The sequence below is a fragment of the Pseudorasbora parva genome, chromosome 11 (genome assembly GCF_024679245.1).
Source record: "Pseudorasbora parva isolate DD20220531a chromosome 11, ASM2467924v1, whole genome shotgun sequence".
Taxonomy (NCBI): Eukaryota; Metazoa; Chordata; class Actinopteri; order Cypriniformes; family Gobionidae; genus Pseudorasbora; species Pseudorasbora parva.
In genome coordinates this window covers 28,223,759-28,243,500 of record NC_090182.1, presented here as the reverse complement: position 1 = coordinate 28,243,500, position 19,742 = coordinate 28,223,759, and the positions used below count along the sequence as shown (strand labels likewise).

Here is a 19,742-nt window from a genome sequence, read left to right as displayed (position 1 = left end):
AGACAATTAAAATTTTAAACTAAGGTAATGGTTTACTATAACTTTCATACTTTTAAATATAACCTGTACATTCATAGTTTAAAATTCAATGAAACTTATCATTTTTTTTATTTTATTCTAATTTTAATATACATCAGCTAATCTTTTAAGCACTGAATAATATTTTTAAATGAAAAATTTTGAAGATGTATTTTTTACAGTAAAATATTGAGAAATATTATTACAATCTAAAATGTATATTTCTATTTTCATATATTTTATATTATAATTTATTCCTGTGGGTGGCAAAGCAGTAGAGCAGATATTACTCCAGTCTTTAATGCCATATGATCATTAAGAAACCATTATAATATGCTGATTTGCTGCTCAAGAAACATTTCTTAATATTATGAATGTTGGAAAAAAAAGTTGTGCTTCTTAATATTTTTGTAGAAACCACGATATATTTTATTATTATTATTATTTGGTGAATAGAACATTAGAAATATAAACATTTATTTGAAAATTGAAATTGACATTTTTTGTAAATGTCTTTACTGTCATTTTTGTTCAATTGAATGCACCTTTGCTGTGGGTCTTACATAAAATGTACATAATAACAGGCACAGGACCAGGCATTATGGATAGGAAGGCAGTAAAAGTGTTTTTACTTAACTGCTATGACACTTGTTCAACACAAGAGGGAACTTTTAACACATGAATCTTTAAGAATGTTGGCATCATTTAACACAATGAAATCTTCCATTAACAGGTATATTTTGGTGTCAGTAAAGAAATTATGCATGTTTTTGATCCACTACCAACTGTATTTTGTAAGTTTACATACATAGTTCTGTTCTCAGCTTACAAATCAGGTCATTTCTTTCAAGGTATCACTTGTACTTTTTGTGTGTGTGTTTTTTGGTTGTTGTTTTTTTTTTGGTTGCAGAACCTGATTTCACCAAGTACAACATGTTCCTAAGTCAACATCTTTGTTGATCCTGGAACAATATTCCAATCAAACATTTCCAATCAACAAAAGGTGTTATACAAATCTGCCTGGAAGAGGACGTGTGTCTGTGTATCAGATTTAAGGGACATGTTTACAGTTTATGTCAAGTTTAGGGTTAAGTGCTTGTTCATCAGTGTTATTCACCTATCATTTCCCTTTGATTTTTAGGGATAACTTATGGGCAGGGTTAGATTTAGGAGTAAGGATTAGTACATTTTTGGACAGGAACGTTGCTCCAGGTTTAACAAAATATGTTGAGAAGGAACATGCCTACCTCTGCAAAAAATAGGACATTTCTTAAAGGCTCTCTTAATGTGCTTTTTTATTCCCAAAAAGGAAATGAATACATAAACCTATTCTGCTGAAAAATGTACTGTAACTTGTCAGTAAGTTTTCTGGTCCTCTGGCTATTTCAGAAGAATCCATAGGGATCTGTGAAATCCAGTTTGAGAAACACTGCTCTAAAAGTCCCCTGAAGGACTGCTACACAACAAAAAAATGAACAAAGCTCAGTTCTCACCTGCACTTGAAGTATGTGTTGGCCCATTCTCAGTGGTCCAGCTGTCTTTATCACACCTTGCTGGTCTATGCTGAAGGGGCTTGTCTCATCACCCTTCAGAATACTAAAGGAGAAAGGAGGCCCATTTTGGGGGAAATCGTTGTCTGTCACATTGAGCTGTAACACACTGGCTCCTGAAGGGAGATTCTCCTACCAAAGAGAAAAAGATACCCAGAATCATTCCAACAGACTTCAGAGATTACACCATCACCTCTCACTGAGAACTCAGACATGAAGTAAGGAAAAAGTGTGTAGGATTTAATTTCCCCTACTCTACAGGAGAGTGTGGTCTTGCCTGAATGACGAGACTGTAGTTTGCGTGAGAGAAGACAGGTGGATTATCATTCACATCAGAAACAGCCATGTTGATTATAGCGCTGTCGGATTTGGGGGGATTTCCACTGTCGGTGGCCATCACGGTCAGCATGTAACTCGCTACCTAATTTAAACGAGAAGAAAAAAGGCAGAAAAGATAGAGTCATCCTTGGCTTTTGCAAAGGAATTAGAAAAGGTGTTATCAAGACCTCTGAAGATCATTTCAAAGCCCACCTTTCTATAGTGAACGGGGAGATGTAATTCAAAAAGCATTACCTTTTCCCTGTCCAACTGATGGGCAAGTCGAAGTTCGCCACTGACTTCATCCATGATGAAGGGACACGTTTGGTTGTTGTCCTCAATGGAATAGTGGATTCGGTTGTTTAAATGCCCATCAATATCATTTGCCAATACCTAAGGAAAAGGATAATTACACTTGTGTTTATCGCACTAAACTATATGCCACATATTTCTAAATTGGTTTAGTAGCACAATCAAAATACTGTTTCATCACTTTAAATACACTGATGTGCATACTATTTGGACAAAACTTGCTGGCAAAATATCCATGTGTCCGTCCATGTGTTTGTTTTGAGTGATTTTTAGCATGTTACTACATATGTGGTTGCATTTCTAGATGGTTGCTAAGGTATTTGGGTTAATTGATAGGTGACTGATAAAAACAGATCATATTGTGATCTGAAAGTGAACCTGAAACATAAATCATAACTACCCACAGTTACTTTGAAAAAGTAATCTGATTACTGATTACTCCTTTAAAAAGTAACTTAGTTACTTTACAGATTACTTGATTTTAAAAGTAACTAAGTAAGATTACAAGTTACTTTATTAGTTACATTAAGCAGTTGCAGACAACACCCCTGCCACCTCAACATAGAAATGACAACCGTTTTTGGCAACACTCACTTTATTGGAAGTGTATTTTTACTAAAACTTTTTTCACTCAAAGTAACCACGCCCTTATGCAGAACTTAATTATGCAGAACTTTAAAGCTTTATATAACGTAAACGAATGAGTTATAAAAAATTCACCCCCTCACATTTGTCATGAAGGTCAAAATTAGCCGTATAGGCCAAAACCACAATTTGTACCAGGCTGTAAACATGTTTTTTTCTGCAGTAAAGTTGGGAATTTTAACATGGGGCTCAATAAGTTTCTGCTCCCTTCTGGAGCCTGGCCCTAGTGGCCAGTCGAGGAATTGCAGTTTGCTTTACTTTCGTATTGGCTTTAAGAGAGATTGCGGGATGTTGCCACTTGCTTGTAACGAACAGTTGGAACGGATGGAACCATATGGAATATGGTTACATACTGTAATCTGTTTTTTAACGGGATAAGGAAGATGCAGATGTCTTCCAGAATCACTGTTTATCATATTTAATGACATGAAATTTCTATAGCTTTGTAATAGGTCTTGATGAAAGTGACATGGCATGCTATACTAACTATTATTTATGCTATGCATAAATAACATGGAATAGTTAATATAGCATGCAATATTAACTGTTATTATAAACATTATTATTTAACCAGAAAGAGGCAGAGCAGAGTAACATGAAAGCTCTGTAAATAAATGCAAGTGGCCGTAAATAAAATTTTAAATAAGTCACAAAAATAAGTCACACAAAACACAATCATCTTCAATAAAAATAAATGAGACTAAATGATCTTACCAGTGCTTAGGCCGCTCTCTCATATTGCAGTCTTTGAATTTGAAATAAGCTGCTGAATAAAATGCATCTTGAATCTTTTGCTTTCGTTGATGTGAACTCCGTTAAATGAGCATATACCGCGGGAATTGAAGATCGGAATTATATTCATTTTGTGGAGGTGAAGGTATAAGACAACCTGCACGTTCTTTTTTTTTTTTTTTTCTTTAGATTACAAACAAAATTTGTAATCTAAAGAAATTCTTTAGAAACAAAATATTACTACTTTGACATTAAAAACCAAACTGAACTATTTTAATGGCTGCAAAAAAACACAGGCTCCAGTCGGACTCGGGCCAAGAATTTTAATAAGCTGTTGGTTTTTACTAATAAAAATTACTAAAATAGTAACTCACAGTCACTTGGATAAATTACTTTAATCTGATTACTGGTTGGGAAATAGTAACACGTTAGATTACTTGTTACTAAAAAAAAGTAGTCCGATTAGAGTAACGCGTTACTAAGTAATGCGCTACTGGCATCACTGAATATGGACCATTTAAAAGAAACAGTGTATTAATGAAAACATATACAAAACATTTACCGTCAGCACTGTGCTTCCGAGTCTGGTGTCTTCGCTGACTACAGCCGAATAGATCTTCTGGCTGAACACAGGGCTGTTGTCATTGATGTCAAGGAGGTGAATGGTAACAATAGCTGTGTCACTGAGTGACTGTTTCCCTCTGGCGGTGGCCTTCACTGTCAGGTAGTGCAGTGGAGACACCTCATAGTCCAACGGCTCCATTACAAAGATGTCACCTGCAAACACAAACATTCACTAGATCCCCAAATCCACAAAGGAGTCCCCTTTCAGTCACTGTTAGTCGGGAAATTGTGTGTATGTGTGTCACCTGTCCGTGAATCTATTCGGAAAGCTCCTTGCTTGTTGTCACTGGTGATAGAGTATGTTGTCTGGGAAGTCATTTCCCTGTCCCTGCTTGCAGCAAAGACATTCAGAAGCTTAGTCCCTACCGCAACATCTTCAGGAACTGTGGAAACGTAGTCCCTACGCTTAAACGCTGGTGGATGGTCATTAGCATCCAGCACTGTCACCACTACAGAGCTGAGAGAGGAGAGTCTATGGGGAGAGCCCTGGTCTGTAGCACGTACCCTCAGTACATGAATGGCCTTCTTCTGTTTGTCCAAGGACCTTTCTAAACTGATAATTCCTGAGCTCTCCTCAATTGAAAACAGACCTCCGGCAGAGTCCTCAAACGAGTAACCTATTTTTCCATTCATCCCTGGAGATAAAGAAACAAGAAAAAGTATTAGGAAATGTCAGATCTGGAGGTCTCCATTAGATTTCTAGCAGCCCGTATTAGATTTGTGGCCGCATGGGACTCAGTCTCTGAAGTGTAGACAGGGAACGGGTTGTTGTTGGTGGAAGAGGGCTGTCCAAGAGTAGTTTTATTCTATTTTAGATTGTTTTAGTTCTCAGTTCCCTGAAATGTTTTTTTTTAGTGTTCACATTTCTGTGAATTCATTATTTTAAAGTGTTCCTTTTAGTGAATCTGTTCAACCAATCTTTGAATCCATTGAGTCCACATAAGTCCCCTTTCCCTCCTTTGTTTTTACAAACAAAAAACTAAAGAATCAAGAGTTGACATAATCTTTCGTTGAAAATTAGTAACAATTAGGTCCTCTGGGATGAGCTCTGGACTTTCCAATATGGACTTTCCAGTAAGATTTCACTGGGACAGACTTGGGAACTTCTGTCACTGGAACATACTCAGGGATGTAACTCACTGGAAGCATTGTGACCATTTAAATTGGGAATGCTGCATTGACAGTGCAGCCAAATCCGTCTGTCATAATGGGTCTTGCATTCTGTCGGTGGCTGTAATGAAGTGCACGATGGAGATACTCAAAATAAATATTTAATCCAAAAATGTAAACAATAACCAGGAGAATAACTCAGACAAAACACAACCACGAACACACTGCCTTCAAACAATGCAAGACCATGAAAACAGACTCAGACTCTGATAGTGGTGTCATAAAAATGCAATTTGTAAGTGTTTTTACTAGCCTGACAAGCCAGACCCACATCAAGATGTTTGGTCTGGAAACTCACCATTGACAGGGCTCAATCTGAGGGGCGGGATAAACGGTTGTCTTTCAAACTCCCAAACTCCCTCTGCACGCGATAGGATAGTGCTTCAACAAACCAGAGCAACGAAGGTGAAGCAGAGCTAGTTGAAGCTAGTAAACATGTGAAGATTAAGCTTTCGCCGTATCCAGTCGGCAAAACTCTGAACACTTCCTTTTTTAAGAATGACTTCAGTGCTTTCTTTGTTCTTTTCTCAGAGAAAAGCTTAACTCCAAGTCTTCCAGAGTCGCGGTCAAAGCTGATTCGAAAGACCGTTGTTCGCCAGCTTCTGTGTTTACTAGAAGCACGTTTAAGAGTGCAACTCTGCCGTCACTATGTTAAGCCCCGCCCACCGACTCTATACACAATGTGATTGGCCTGACTAGAGTTTGTTTTTTACAGCACAGATGTGTATTGAGAGAGGCTAAACGATACTCGCAGCAAATTAGATTGTTGCCGCTAGGGTGCGTCTAGATTTCTAGGCTATGTTTTTACAGTATCTCTAAGAATCTCTGGAGTACATGTACTTTCAAGGAATCTCAAAGTTTAAAAATCTTGGGCTTTGAGAAGGTTAAAATTGACCTTATGTTGTGAGCACAAGGATAATAAATATTTGTGTCTCCCCAATAATCATCTTATAAAAAAAGAAATATATATTATAAAATATTTTATATATATATATAAGATCTCAAGTATTAAAGCATTAGAGTGAAATAAAAATGATAATCACTAAAGAAAATACAATTTCTCCTCATTGTAATTGGGCCTAGAATGCATATGCATAAATCTGGCACTAGCTTTGAGCAAAACAATAAAATGTACTGTAAACAAGAGAAGCACCAACGGGTGCTGTGATTTTAGTTTCTTTGTCATTAAAACTACCCCCTATTTAACGCCAAAACAGAAGTCTTGGGTAAAAAGACACATTGCTGAGAAGAGTAAACATTTACAATTCAGACATAAATTGAGTAGGAGTGGGCAGAAGAATGTCATTATATCATTAAGTCATGAGTAGGTTGAAATGATAACATTCTGAGTTGGAGAGAGGCAGGGCTTGCAATGAATCCCAAGTAATGCAAAATTAGTCTGTTCCTCTAATCTGTTTTATGGCATAGTGAGGCAGGGTGACAGAAATATGATCTAATTGCTTCTTGTTGGGTTAATTTGCAGTTTATATACAAAACAGAGCTACTTGTTCATATGCTCATTAGTGCAATGAGAGTAGACCTTGTTGTTGGTGTCACACGGTTGTCCAGCCTAATTGCCTCTGACTAATTAACGTTTATGAAAATTCTACGATGACAGCAGAATGAATTGGAATTAATCACTCCTGATCTCCTCTCAAATCAGCAAATACTCACAAACACATCTTGATGATGTTAATTCATGAAAGAAACACTAATTACAAGACATCCTACCTGGCAGTTGTTTACATTAGTTATTACTGGCAACAATAATGTTTGCAAGACAGACAGGCCTCCAAGAGTAATGATGTGGCAGAGAATGAAAAGTGTGCGCATAACTTTATCTGAAAAAAGGAGACGAGCATCGCCATCTTCCAGTAGTGAGACTGCAGTCCAGATGAACATAAATGATTGAAATGTTACAAATTTGAAGTAAAACAAGCAACATGCAATCTGCTTGAGATGTCAAATAAGAAAAAAGTGATCTGAACTTTACTTACAAGACAGAAAAGTTTAAATTAACTATACAAAAAAATTTGAGTGTGACTACTGCGAGAAAGTAATTGTTACCTTCACAGGGAGCTAAGATAATTGTGCAAGAGGAGTGAAGATTATATTAATTTGTTCCAATATCAGGGAACGTTACATGCTGAGTGAAGACGAGAGTGATGAAACGTCACACAGAGCAAAAGATGGCACAGACTAATAACTACTGATGCAACAACTGCTTCAATCAGGTTACACTGCTGGAAACAACTACTGTACATCTAACTACAGTCTAACCTAACAATCTTTCTTCATTTTTGTATAAGGGCAACAAACATTGCTAACAAATAATAGAAATGGCAGCTTATGTTGAAAAAAAAAGTTATTCATACCAATATCTGCATCGAAGGCTTCTAGTCGTGCGACGTATGTCCCAGGTTGTGTATTCTGAAAAATGCTCACATGATGTGGGTCAGACGTGAATTTGGGGGCATTGTCATTAACGTCATCAACTGTGATGACCACAGAAGCTTGACAGAAGCGATTGCCTCCATCCACTGCACGCACAATTAGGTTGTACACATCTGTCCCCTCTCTATCCAGGGTCACCAGGGTTTTCACTACACCTAGAAGAAAAATAAAAAAAATTTAAACTAATGTTTTTTGGGGGTCAGTACTTTATGAAATTAAAAAACCTTACTTTAAATCAGCAAGGAAAATAAAGACATTTGGGTGAACTAATGGTGAACTAACCCATTTATTAATGATTACTGCATCAGCAACTAATGAAGATTCTACATGATTAATAGATTAAGTAATCATTAAATAGTTATTATCTAAATGTGTAATAATGTATTAATTACTTAATAACATATTATATTAAATAATAATGTAAATTAATGTGTTAATTACAAGGGGTCAAAGCCATGCATTTCAACTTCCAGTTGTCTGCTTTAATTAATCATTAGCTAATGATTTACAAAGGTATCATTATGTTATGACTTTACTTGTTGGGGTACATGACTATTAATTAATTAAAAAATGAATTCAAAACCCATAACCAGAATTACATATTACTTAATCAATTAGTTACCGGTAATAGTCATGTGCCCCAACAAGTAAAGTCATAACATAATGATCCCTTTATAAATCTGTAATAAAGTTCGTAGATGGGAAGGAAGGAGGCGGGAACCAGCGAACGTTCAACAACTTTAATTTCAAAATAAATAAACAAAACGAAAGTAAACCGACGACAGCCCCTCACGACTGCCCGTACAAACATAAACAAAACTCAACATAAAGTCCAGGCCTGGTCCTCTCTCGTCTTCCGCTGCCTTGGCTCCTCCTTTTATACTCCCGTCACTTGGCCGCGAGACGAGACCGGTGTGTCACGCAGCCGGTACTCATTACCACTCGTCACCGGCCCGCTCTCGCGGTCCCTCGCCCCGATGCTTGCCATACCACAAAATCATTAGCTAATGATTAATTAAAGCAGACAACTGGAAGTTGAAATTGATGGCTTTGACCCGTTGAGCTAATTAACATGTTAATTTACATTATTAGTTAATATAATATGTTATTAAGGAATTAATGCATTATGACACATTTAACTAATAACTATTTAATGATTACTTAAAGGGGGGGGTGAAATGCTGTTTCATGCATACTGAGCTTTTTACACTGTTAAAGACTTGGATTCCCATCCTAAACATAGACAAAGTTTCAAAAACTAAGTTGGATGTTTGATGGAGTATTTCTGTGTCAAAAATACTCCTTCCGGTTTCTCTCAAGTTTCGGAGAGTTTTTTTCGAGGAGGGGTCGGTTTGACGTTAATAGATCGGAAGGTCCTTGTATGGGCCGTACGGGCTCTTCTCCCGGTAGGGTGCGCGTGCGTGACTAGAGCGAGAGAGGAAATGCACGCCCGTAAACACTCTCAGGTGCAGATCCAGTCGATCCAGGCGCCGCGCTCCACTTTATTCCTATGGGTGACTTCAATGCTTCAGCACAGCATTCCGGGAAGGCAGCGCTGCATTTGACCCGATTTGAACGCAGAAATGACGGGAAGCTTCACAAGTCGCGTCGCAAAAGTGGATCTCCACCATTCACTGCTGTCAGGACTTTACCAAATCATAACAAAGAAGTGTGTTTTTGACAGAGCGGTCCCAGCGATAAAGGGTCGGTCCTGCTTTGGAAGCAGGCGGTGAGTAAAACTGCTTCAAATGTCTATGCTGTTGGCTCGTCGCGTGAGTAAACATCAGTAAACGACACGATCGCGCGCTTCGTCATTCAAATGCGCTTACGGACTCTATTGTTGTTCTATGTAAGTTATAACGTTACACTAGTCTGACGTGCAAAACCGTTTTGCTTGCTACTGCTAAGGTTTAAAGTTAGTCACATACAATAGTCCATAAACCGAATCATGTCCTCATAAAATCCGAGTAAAGACACACAAATGTTGACAGGCCACTAAATACTGTACATACCACAGAGACGGACGTCCTGTGTTGCTGTTTCTCCTGTTCAATTTATTTCAGCCTCCGAATGATTCTGGATCATTATCTGTATTAGCTGAGCTCGATAGCCATGAGTTTCTCCACGCTTGAGGACGTCACCGCTTTGTTCGTGATCTTCATTCTTTAGCTCCGCCCACACGATACGCCTCCAGGCGCTTGTTTTTTTCCGGAAAGACTCGGTACAGCCCATACTTCTTTTATAAATATAATAAAACTAAAGACTTTTCAGAGATATGAAGGATGCAATACTACTCTATAGGTACTCAAGATTGACATGAGATTGGCTGAAACTGAGTGTTTGACCCCCCTTTAATCTATTAATCATGCAGAATCTTCATTAGTTGCTGATGCAGTAATCATTAATAAAATGGAAGAGATACAAGACCACTGATAATCTCCATCGATCTGGGGCTCCACACAAGATCTGTGGGGTCAAAATGATCACAAGAATGGTGAGCAAAAATCTCAGAACCACAAGGGGGACCTAGTTCAGAAGGCCTGTAATTTTCTTCATAGGTGCACTACAACAATGAGAAACATAATGAGAAAAAAAGCAAGACCTGTAACTTCTTCTTTAAGAGGCTCCTCTGTCCTCCACTCGTTACCTGTATTAATGGCACCTGTTTGAACTCGTTATCAGTATAAAAGACACCTGTCTGCAACCTCAAACAGTCAGACTCCAAACTCCACTATGGCCAAGACCAAAGAGCTGTCAAAGGACACCAGAAACAAAATTGTAGACCTGCACCAGGATGGGAAGACTGAATCTGCAATAGGTAAGCAGCTTGGTTTAAAGAAATCAACTGTGGGAGCAATTATTAGAAAATGGAAGACATACAAGACCACTGATAATCTCCATCGACCTGGGGCTCCACACAAGATCTGTGGGGTCAAAATGATCACAAGAACGGTGAGCAAAAATCCCAGAACCACAAGGGGGACCTAGTAAATGACGTGCAGAGAGCTGGGACCAAAGTAACAAAAGCTACCATCAGTAACACACTATGAAAAAAAAAAAAGAAATCGGCATCTGGTATCGGAAATAACTTTACAATTGCTTGTAAAAAAAAAAAACTGATTTGGCCATGGAAAATCTATAGGTCTATACCTATAGATTTTCCAAAACATCACTGCTCAAGAGGAGATCTGCATTGAGGAATGGGCCAAAATACCAGCAACAGTGTGTAAAAACCTTGTTGCGACTTGACCTGCGACAATGACCTGTCATTGTCAACAAAGGGTATACAACAAAGTATTGAGATTAACTTTTGTTAATGACCAAATACTTATTGTCCACCATAATTTGCAAATAAATTCTTTAAAAATCAGACATTAGATTTTCTGGATTTTTTTTCTCATTTTGTCTCTCATAGTTGAAGTCTACCTATGAGGAAAATTACAGGCCTTTCTCATCTTTGAAGTAGGAGAACTTGCATGATTGGTGGCTGACTAAATACTTTTTTGCCCCACACTGAATACTACATGGCATCAAGAGAAGGATGGGCTCCCTTTGTTGAGTCTTAGTTCCTGCCAATGTTTCCTTCTGCTTAGGGCCTTTTTTCTTGATTCTGTCATGCTTGGTTGTTCACTTTGAGTTTTAAGGGATTAGTTTATGTAAAGCGGCTTTGGAACAATATGTATTGCAAAAATCGCTACTCACATTGAACACTGAACGCTTTATAAAGTCAGTAACGATCAGGACTGATAACCAGAAGGTTGTGTGGGCTTGAACCTGGCAAGGAATGATCAATAAGCTCCTGCCACTATGTCCTTGAATAAGATACTTAACCTCTTTCTTGAGATAAAATTTAATTTTACCTGTTTTGGTGTCAACTGTGAATGATTCAGCTCTGCTGCCACTCAGATGGTACGTGATTTCAGCATTTGACTGGATATCTGCATCAGTGGCTGAGACTTGAAGAATCTGTCTTCCAACAAGTGCATCTTCAGGAACAGTTTGAGCATATACATCCTGAGAACAAAAGTGAATTTTAATTTAAAACGACACTGCAGAAACAGGTTTTAAAATGTGCATATTCATTAAAATGTATCTGCACAGTCCAGAATAAACAGCTAAGGGGCTAATGAATAAACACATCATGCCTTTTCACAAACAGGACTGTTGTCATTTGCATCAAGGACAGTGATCTCAACGGTAGCCTTTGTCACAAAGGTTCCATCAGTGGCTGTGATGTTTAAAAGATAGAAATCTCTCTCCTCCCTGTCCAGGGTTTTGCTGACAGTGACCACCCAAACACCATCTGTGTGCTTCACATCAAACAGGCCCTGCGGGTCTCCACCTGAATAAATTAAACAAGGAAAAACTAACTTTGGTCTAATCAGAAATACTTAATAAGGAGATTAGCAGTCAAATTATTATGCATTTAGCATCATTCTACACAGCTTGGGGATTCATTGTATTTAGAGCTGCATACAAGATACTAATCAGGCGATGTAATGAAACTGAGGACAATAATAAGATTCTTTGAATATCTAATCAGTGACGGTATAATACAGAACACTCATATACATATCATAGATTAATCATAACATCCAGCAATTCAGCTTGTGACATTAGCTCTATAATTTATTTGCAACTATCCAAAGGTTAATAAACACCTCACAAAATTGTCATGTTGAAATGCCAATACCAGTTTTTTAAGCTTTTCACCTAAGGATGAAAATTTGGTTTCTTCTCAAAAAGATTTCTTACATTATTTTCTCACAGTCTATTGTATTGCTAAAGGGTTTTCAAACTGGTTTCCAAGTTAATTGTGCTGTACATATAATATTTATATATTATGTGTACATAATATTGAAGACATGGATTTTCACATAGCTGCCTTTACTTTTTAGCAAGTGTTGACTTATCACTTATTAACTAAAATATAATGTACAAACTGTTTAGAACGTTATTATACTCTTTTGAGCTTGACATTCACTTCATTAAGCATGGACAGTGTACCTGTGATAAAACAGCTGAATCTCCTGTTGACCTCCTCACTGTCAGAATCAGCACAGTTGAGAATGGTGACAACTGTGCCTGGTGTAGATTCATCTTCTCTCACTGTACCTTTAAAAACGGCTTCAGAAAATAATGGCGAGTTGTCGTTTGTGTCCACAACTGTCACTTCTACAATAGTAGTGCCTGTCATATGTAGCCCTTTGTCTCTGTCTGTGGCCACCACTGTGATTTGATATCGGTCTTTCTTTTCTCTGTCTATCTCTGTGAGAGTGGTTATCCAGCCCGTCTCACTGTCCACTGTAAACATCTCCAGAACATCAGGGTGCTCCTGGATTTCATGCAGGGTATAAGTGACCTGACCATTCAGCCAAGAATCCAGATCAGTGGCCTTGACCTGCACTACAGAAGTCCCTTCTGGAAGGTTTTCAACAATATATGACTGGTAGGGGAAGGACTCAAATTGTGGGCTGTTATCATTGACATCTTTGAGATGTATACTCACATCTATAGTTGAGACCATTTCCATGCCATCGTCAACGTCTCGGACCTGCACCGCAAGCTGATACAATTTGATAGTTTCATAGTCTAGTCTTTTTGTGAGTGTAAGTTTTCCTGTACTGCTGTCAATAGAAAAGACCTCATCTTTGTTACTCTCTGGGGTGTTACCTCCAACAAGGCTGTAGATCACAGACCGCTCATTCTGGGCTGGGAAGATATCCATCTCAGTTCCGACAGCCAGGTCTTCCGAAAGCTCCAACCACAGTGACGGCTCTGCAAACTTTGGAATTGATGTTTCAGGGGGAACTATTCTAATTGAAACAGGAATAATAGATTGCTTTGGTGGGTTTCCAGAATCTTTAGCCTTCACAAAAAAGGAATACAGGCCAGTTTCCAGTCCAATTAGACTTTCCTTTGTGACAATCGCACCACTATGTGGATGAATTTCGAAGTGCTCTAAATCAGAGTCAGCAGTGTATATGATTTCAGCATTACTTCCCTCATCTTCATCTACTGCAGATGTTTTGATCACTGTTGTACCAATGGGAGCATCTCCTGGCAAAGTAACTTTATATTCTGAGAGCCTGAATTTGGGTGAATTGTCATTCATGTCAGAGAGAATTATAATAACAGTACAAAACCCTAATCGTCCACCGCCATCTTTAGCCATTAAACTGATGCTAATCACTTTCTCTTCTGGGTTTTCTCTGTCAAAATTCTCTACTGTGTGAATCTGGCCATCATCGTTGATGGTAAATTTATCCCTGGCGATGTCATTTACAATGAAGAATGTCAACTGTCCATATATGCCTTGGTCGTCGTCAATGGCTTCAACTTGTCCAACCAACATACCAACTGGAGAGTTCTCAGGGAGCTCAATAAGATACTCATCCTTGGTAAATGATGGGCTGTGTCTATTCTCACCAACCACATAGATGTTTGCCTCAGCAGTACTTATGAAAACACCATCAGTTACTGACAAAATTAAGCTGTAGAAGGGCTCAAGAGACTGTTGGACGATGTTAGCAATCACAATTTCTCCACTTGATGCATCAATTGCAAATATATTGTTGTCATTTCCAGACAAAATAGCATATTCCAGCAGACTGGTTCCATGGCTGTCAGCATCATATGCTTTAACACAGGTCACAAGCTGCTCTGGAGAAGAAATCTCAAGTATGGTGGCATTATAAAGCTGCTGTGCAAAAAAAGGTGGGTTGTCATTAAGATCAGTTATATATATGATCACTTGGACCTCAGCAGACAGCTGAAACGCTCCACCATCAACAGCTTTTACAATCAGTTCATACTGCGATTGGGTTTCATGATCCAATAGTCCTGCAGTCCAAATGACTCCACTCTCAACATCTATTCTGAAGTGATCTGACGTGGCTCCATCCTTTTCATTCAGCTGATAAAACAATACTGCATTGCTTCCTGTGTCAGAGTCCATGGCTACAACTTGTAACACAGAGGTTCCAATTACAACAGATTCAGAGATGCTGATGTTATACCCTGCCGCTTCGAATTTGGGTGTGTTGTCATTGACATCTTCCAATATGATATCTACAAAAACATCAGAGTTGGCCCCGGTTAGACAGTCTGTCACCTGGACACTCAACCGATATGCGGGATGAGCCTCATAATCCAATTGCTGGATGACTTCAATGAGTCCCGAATTGAAATTAATGTTGAACTGATTGAATGGGTTTCCTTCACTGATGCTGTAGACTGTACAAGGTCCTGCAGATTGATTGGCCACAACTTGGAGTATAGAAGTACGAATTTGGACATTCTCAGGGATTACAATCTTGTAAAAAGGTCTTTCAAACACTGGTGTGGCTTTGTTCACCACTGAAATAATGACCTCTGCTTTTGAGAATAGCGGTGGGATGCCTCTGTCTTGCGCAGTGATGTTAATGACGAACTTGCCAACATTTTCAAGCTCTAGAGGTCTCTTAAGAGATATTTCTCCAGACGGGCTTACTTGAAAATATGTATCATGCCCTTTCAAAGAGTATGTAACCTCTGCATTTCGGCCAATATCTTTGTCCACAGCGGTCACCTTCCTGAAAACTGAACCCACGGCTTTGTCAATCTGAACAATAGCGCTATAGGGCTGATCTACAAAGACAGGGGCATTATCATTCACATCCTCAACATGCACTCTCACAAGCACATGTGCCGTTCCATTCAACCTTGGCTCTTTTGTAACCTCCACAATTATTTCAAAAAAATCCTGCTCTTCACGATCAAATGGGATGCCTGTGGAGAAAAGCACTCCAGATGTGCATCCTATTTCATATTTGCTGTTAGGGTTGAGAATAGAATAAAACAAAGGCTCGTTGACTCGATTTCCAACTGCAGAGAGGATTGCCAGGGTCTTCTTCTCCGTTGTGTTTTCTTGCACATAGGCGGTGACAATTTCCTGAGGGAACTTCACATTGTGACCTTTATCATCTTTAACACTGACTTTCACAGCTGCAGTGCTAGTAAAACTTCCATCAAAAACCTGGACTGTCAGTCTGTACCTGCTCCGCAACTGTGTAGCATCTATCACAAAAATATCGCCTGAGGTTGGATCAAGCAGGAATTTGTTCCCTATGTTGCCATCTACAATTTCAAAGCATAGTTTGGTGTCTGGAAGTGAGTCCTCATCTGTAGCCTTTACTGTTGTCACTTTAACTCCTTTGTAGGTTGGAAGGAGGAGTGTTGTCTCATATGAATCCTGAGTGAATTTTGGAGCACAATCATTGACGTTAATGACATGTATAGTCACGTTGGCAGTGTTTTGAGCAAATAAACGTGGCATCCCAGTGTCATGGACCTGAACTCTGAAGTTAAACACCTTTATCTGCTCATAATCCAGGTTACTGAGAGTTTGAATAGCTCCAGTCCCAGAAACGATAGAAAAATAGTTATGAGCGAATGGATCCATAATTTCATAGACAAGTCTGCCATTTGACTGCTGATCAGCGTCTGTTGCATGAACAACAAGCGGAACATTCTGAGAGGTCAGAACCACGCTTCTGACAATGGCCGACTCAGTGATGAAGCCAGTAAATTCAGGTTGGGTGAAAATAGGAGCATTGTCATTTTCATCCTTTATGTGAATCCTTACTGTGACACTGCTTGACATTTCAGCCATGTCTGAACCTTGCACAATCAGTTCATATGACGAAAGGGTTTCAAAGTCCAGCTTTTTCCTTGTGATGATAGCACCAGAGTTTGGATTGATGTCAAACGCACTGTTCACATTTCCCTCTTTGATCTGATAAAAGATGGTTGATTGACTGAAGGCAGAGACTAAAATTACAAAACTACCAACAGGGACGGACTCACTGACTTCAGCCAAAACTGAATTGAAGGGAAATTTCGGCTTGGCATTATCTGAGATGGTGACTGTGACCTGGACGGTTGTAACCACACTGAGAGGAGGTTCTCCTTTATCAGACACTTTTATTAACAATTTATACTGATCTCTGTATTCACGATCAAGTTCCCTGGCAATTGTTACAATGCCTGAAGACTGATCAATGTTGAAGACATTTCCATGATTTCCTACAGAGAACAAAATAAAGAGAATAGAAAGCTTAAAAATACAGCAATTAAATGTGATTATAATAAAAATATACATATACACACACACACACATGAGGTTGATATATATTTGTATCTATCTCCTAAAAATGTTATTTGCAAATGGGGGATTTCATGCGCAGAAAACCCAGCTTGAGAATCGCTCTGCCTTTAAAGGTCCACTGAAATCAAAATTTACGTTTTTTAGCTTTTAGTATGACTGTGTTAGCCTTAAAGTTATGAATTAGCTGTTATGTTCCAAAACTATGACAAAATTTGCATTTAGGAGATATAAGCATTCAAAATTTACAGTCTCCCACTTCCGTTAAAACGAATCTCAGATTTTGGTGACATTATCGCAGACTTCACTTTCTCGTCAAATCTTCTGTCCAATCAAAATGCGCTCTAGAATCTAAAGCCCGCCCCCTACATTGCTGAAGCTGCTGCTGAAATCGGTCAGGGGTTGTTAACACACATTTACTAATTTCTACATGGTGAAAGGCACATAGCACACTATATGTGATAGGAAACGAAACGATTCAGTGTAAATATGCTTTCATTTGAGGCGAATAAAGTCTGTTTTCACATTAGTTTTACACACCGCAGCAGCACGAACACACCCCAACGGCTCTGGTCGAAATTTAGACTACAGACACTAGAGCGTAGCGTGGATCATATGCGCGAGTCCGCGCAGACAACAAACATATCGACCCATTTGAATTCTGCACAGAACGCTGCATTTCAAAGTGATATGGAGGAGATTATGATGGTAAACAGTGTTAGAGGAAACTGGCTCTACCAAACAGAGAAAGGTCCGCTCTTGCGCTCTAGTCAAACTGTATATTAACAAAACGCTATTGGCTGTTTCAAAAAAGGGGAGGAGCTGCTAACAGCTGAAGCCGTTTAAGGGGAAATTACGTCAACACATTGAAAAATGCGACGCGTTTCAAGGCACTTCAGTGGACCTTTAAAAAAAATCCATGGTGTTTCTTTGTCGTCGCTTATTTAGATCTAAATCTTTAAGCTGTTGTGCTGTACTGTTTAAAAGTGAAGTATGTCATTTCTATGACAGTAGTGGCACCAGCGGAATTGCAAAAAGACATCATATATTGCTAATATCCATTTTGTACATTGGATTAGAAAAATATGATCTTTTTGTAATTCTGCTTAACTCACACATCACATCACAGCTCTTACGGGAGGCTTGTGAAGCCATGTGTCTACAGGTCAATATAGGCAACTTCAATAAAAGGTCCAACATTATTATGAAAACGTTTAGCTGTGTCATGAGACTTAGCAACTGAGTATCTAACACTATAGAGCTAAGCGAGCGTCTATTTATTATAAAGCCATCCAACATATCTGCACCGGGCACTTTTTTGGATCTGACGCGCCACCCAGCATAACTAGCTAAAGAAGTCACCACTCGCCACTATATATTATACTGTATATAGGATGACCAGAAATTACTAATAATTAATAATATTTTAGTTGTTTTCCATTAACAATAAAACTTTTCCAATGACTTGACAGTGTTAGTTGACATAAGCTGTACCTGAATCTATGCTGTAGAGGATTTCAGCATTGAGGCCTTTGTCTTTGTCCAGAGCAGTGACCTGTAATAGCGATGAACCAATCGCAGCTGTTTCAAACACACGGGCAGTGTACTGAGAGCTGGTGAACCATGGTGCATTGTCATTACTGTCCTCCACATTGACGATCACCTGCACAAAATGACTCTTCACAGGCACACCTTGATCCCTTACCTGGAATAATATATAGTTTTATGCAGTTTTTTCAAATACTTAGTGTAGTGGAGAAAAGAAGTTTATTTGTGGACTTACCATTACTGTGAGGATATGTCGGTGCGTGGTTTCATGGTCCAGTTTTTCAGCAGTGTACAGAAAGCCTGTCCCAGGATCAAGACGAAACTTCTTCAGGCTAGATAAGTCTGTGCTGCTCAACAGTGTATAGGATAACTTGTTATTCTCATCTTTATCTGTTGCATTTATTTCCAGTATCTTCATACCAGGCTGGGTTTCCTCTGGAATACTTATCTCATATTGGTTTTGGTCAAACTGGGGGCGATATTCATTTGTGTCAAGAACTTGAATTATGACCTGTTTAACAAAGCACAATCCACACAGTAAATATGGTGTATGTGAATATATTAAATTAAATGATATTATTATTTATATTAACCATAATGGGTGGTGAGATCAGTTGAGATTCAAATAAGAAACCAAGAGGAACATCCAGTTCCTTTAATACAGTACTCAACAACAAGAAAAAAGTACTTCCAGTCGAAATCATTGCATGCAGTGCATCCGGAAAGTATTCACAGCGTTTCACTTTTTCCACTTTTTTTTATGTCACAGCCTTATTCCAAAATGGATCATATTCATTATTTTTTACCTTAATTCCAGAAACAATACCATATAATGACAACGTGAAAGAAGTTTGTTCTTTCGGAAGAAAAAAAATCCCATGTACATAAGTATTCACAGCCTTTGCTCAATACTTTGTTGAAGCACCGTTGGCATTAATTACAACCTCAATTCTTTTTGAGTATGATGCTACAAGCTTGACACACCTATTTTTGGGCAGTTTCTCACATTCTTCTTTGAAGGACCTCTCAAGCTCCATCCGTTTGGATGGGGAGCGTCAGTGCGTCATTTCAAATCTCTCCAGAAATGTTCAATCAGGTTAAAGTTTGGGCTCTTGCTGGGCCACTCAAAGACATTAAAAAAGTTGTCCCGTTGCCACTCCTTTGTTATCTTGGCAGGTTTTCATTAAGGATGTCTCTGTACATTGCAGCATTCATCTTTCCCTCGA

The 19,742-nt window shown here is 38.7% G+C and overlaps 1 protein-coding gene across 1 annotated transcript in view; it reads right to left on the bottom strand.

Annotated features, from left to right (window-relative positions):
* Window positions 1-19,742, bottom strand: part of fat1b (FAT atypical cadherin 1b) — a 43,450-nt gene that overhangs the window by 10,250 nt on the left and 13,458 nt on the right. The window contains exons 9-19 of the mRNA XM_067456617.1: window positions 18,752-19,027; window positions 18,463-18,673; window positions 12,831-16,889; window positions 11,969-12,165; window positions 11,684-11,837; window positions 7,745-7,978; window positions 4,445-4,834; window positions 4,138-4,352; window positions 2,142-2,279; window positions 1,846-1,989; window positions 1,512-1,700 (exon numbers count right to left, since the gene is read on the bottom strand). Coding sequence (XP_067312718.1) covers window positions 1,512-1,700; window positions 1,846-1,989; window positions 2,142-2,279; window positions 4,138-4,352; window positions 4,445-4,834; window positions 7,745-7,978; window positions 11,684-11,837; window positions 11,969-12,165; window positions 12,831-16,889; window positions 18,463-18,673; window positions 18,752-19,027 — 6,207 coding nt within the window. The remainder of the gene's footprint in view (window positions 1-1,511; window positions 1,701-1,845; window positions 1,990-2,141; window positions 2,280-4,137; window positions 4,353-4,444; window positions 4,835-7,744; window positions 7,979-11,683; window positions 11,838-11,968; window positions 12,166-12,830; window positions 16,890-18,462; window positions 18,674-18,751; window positions 19,028-19,742) is intronic.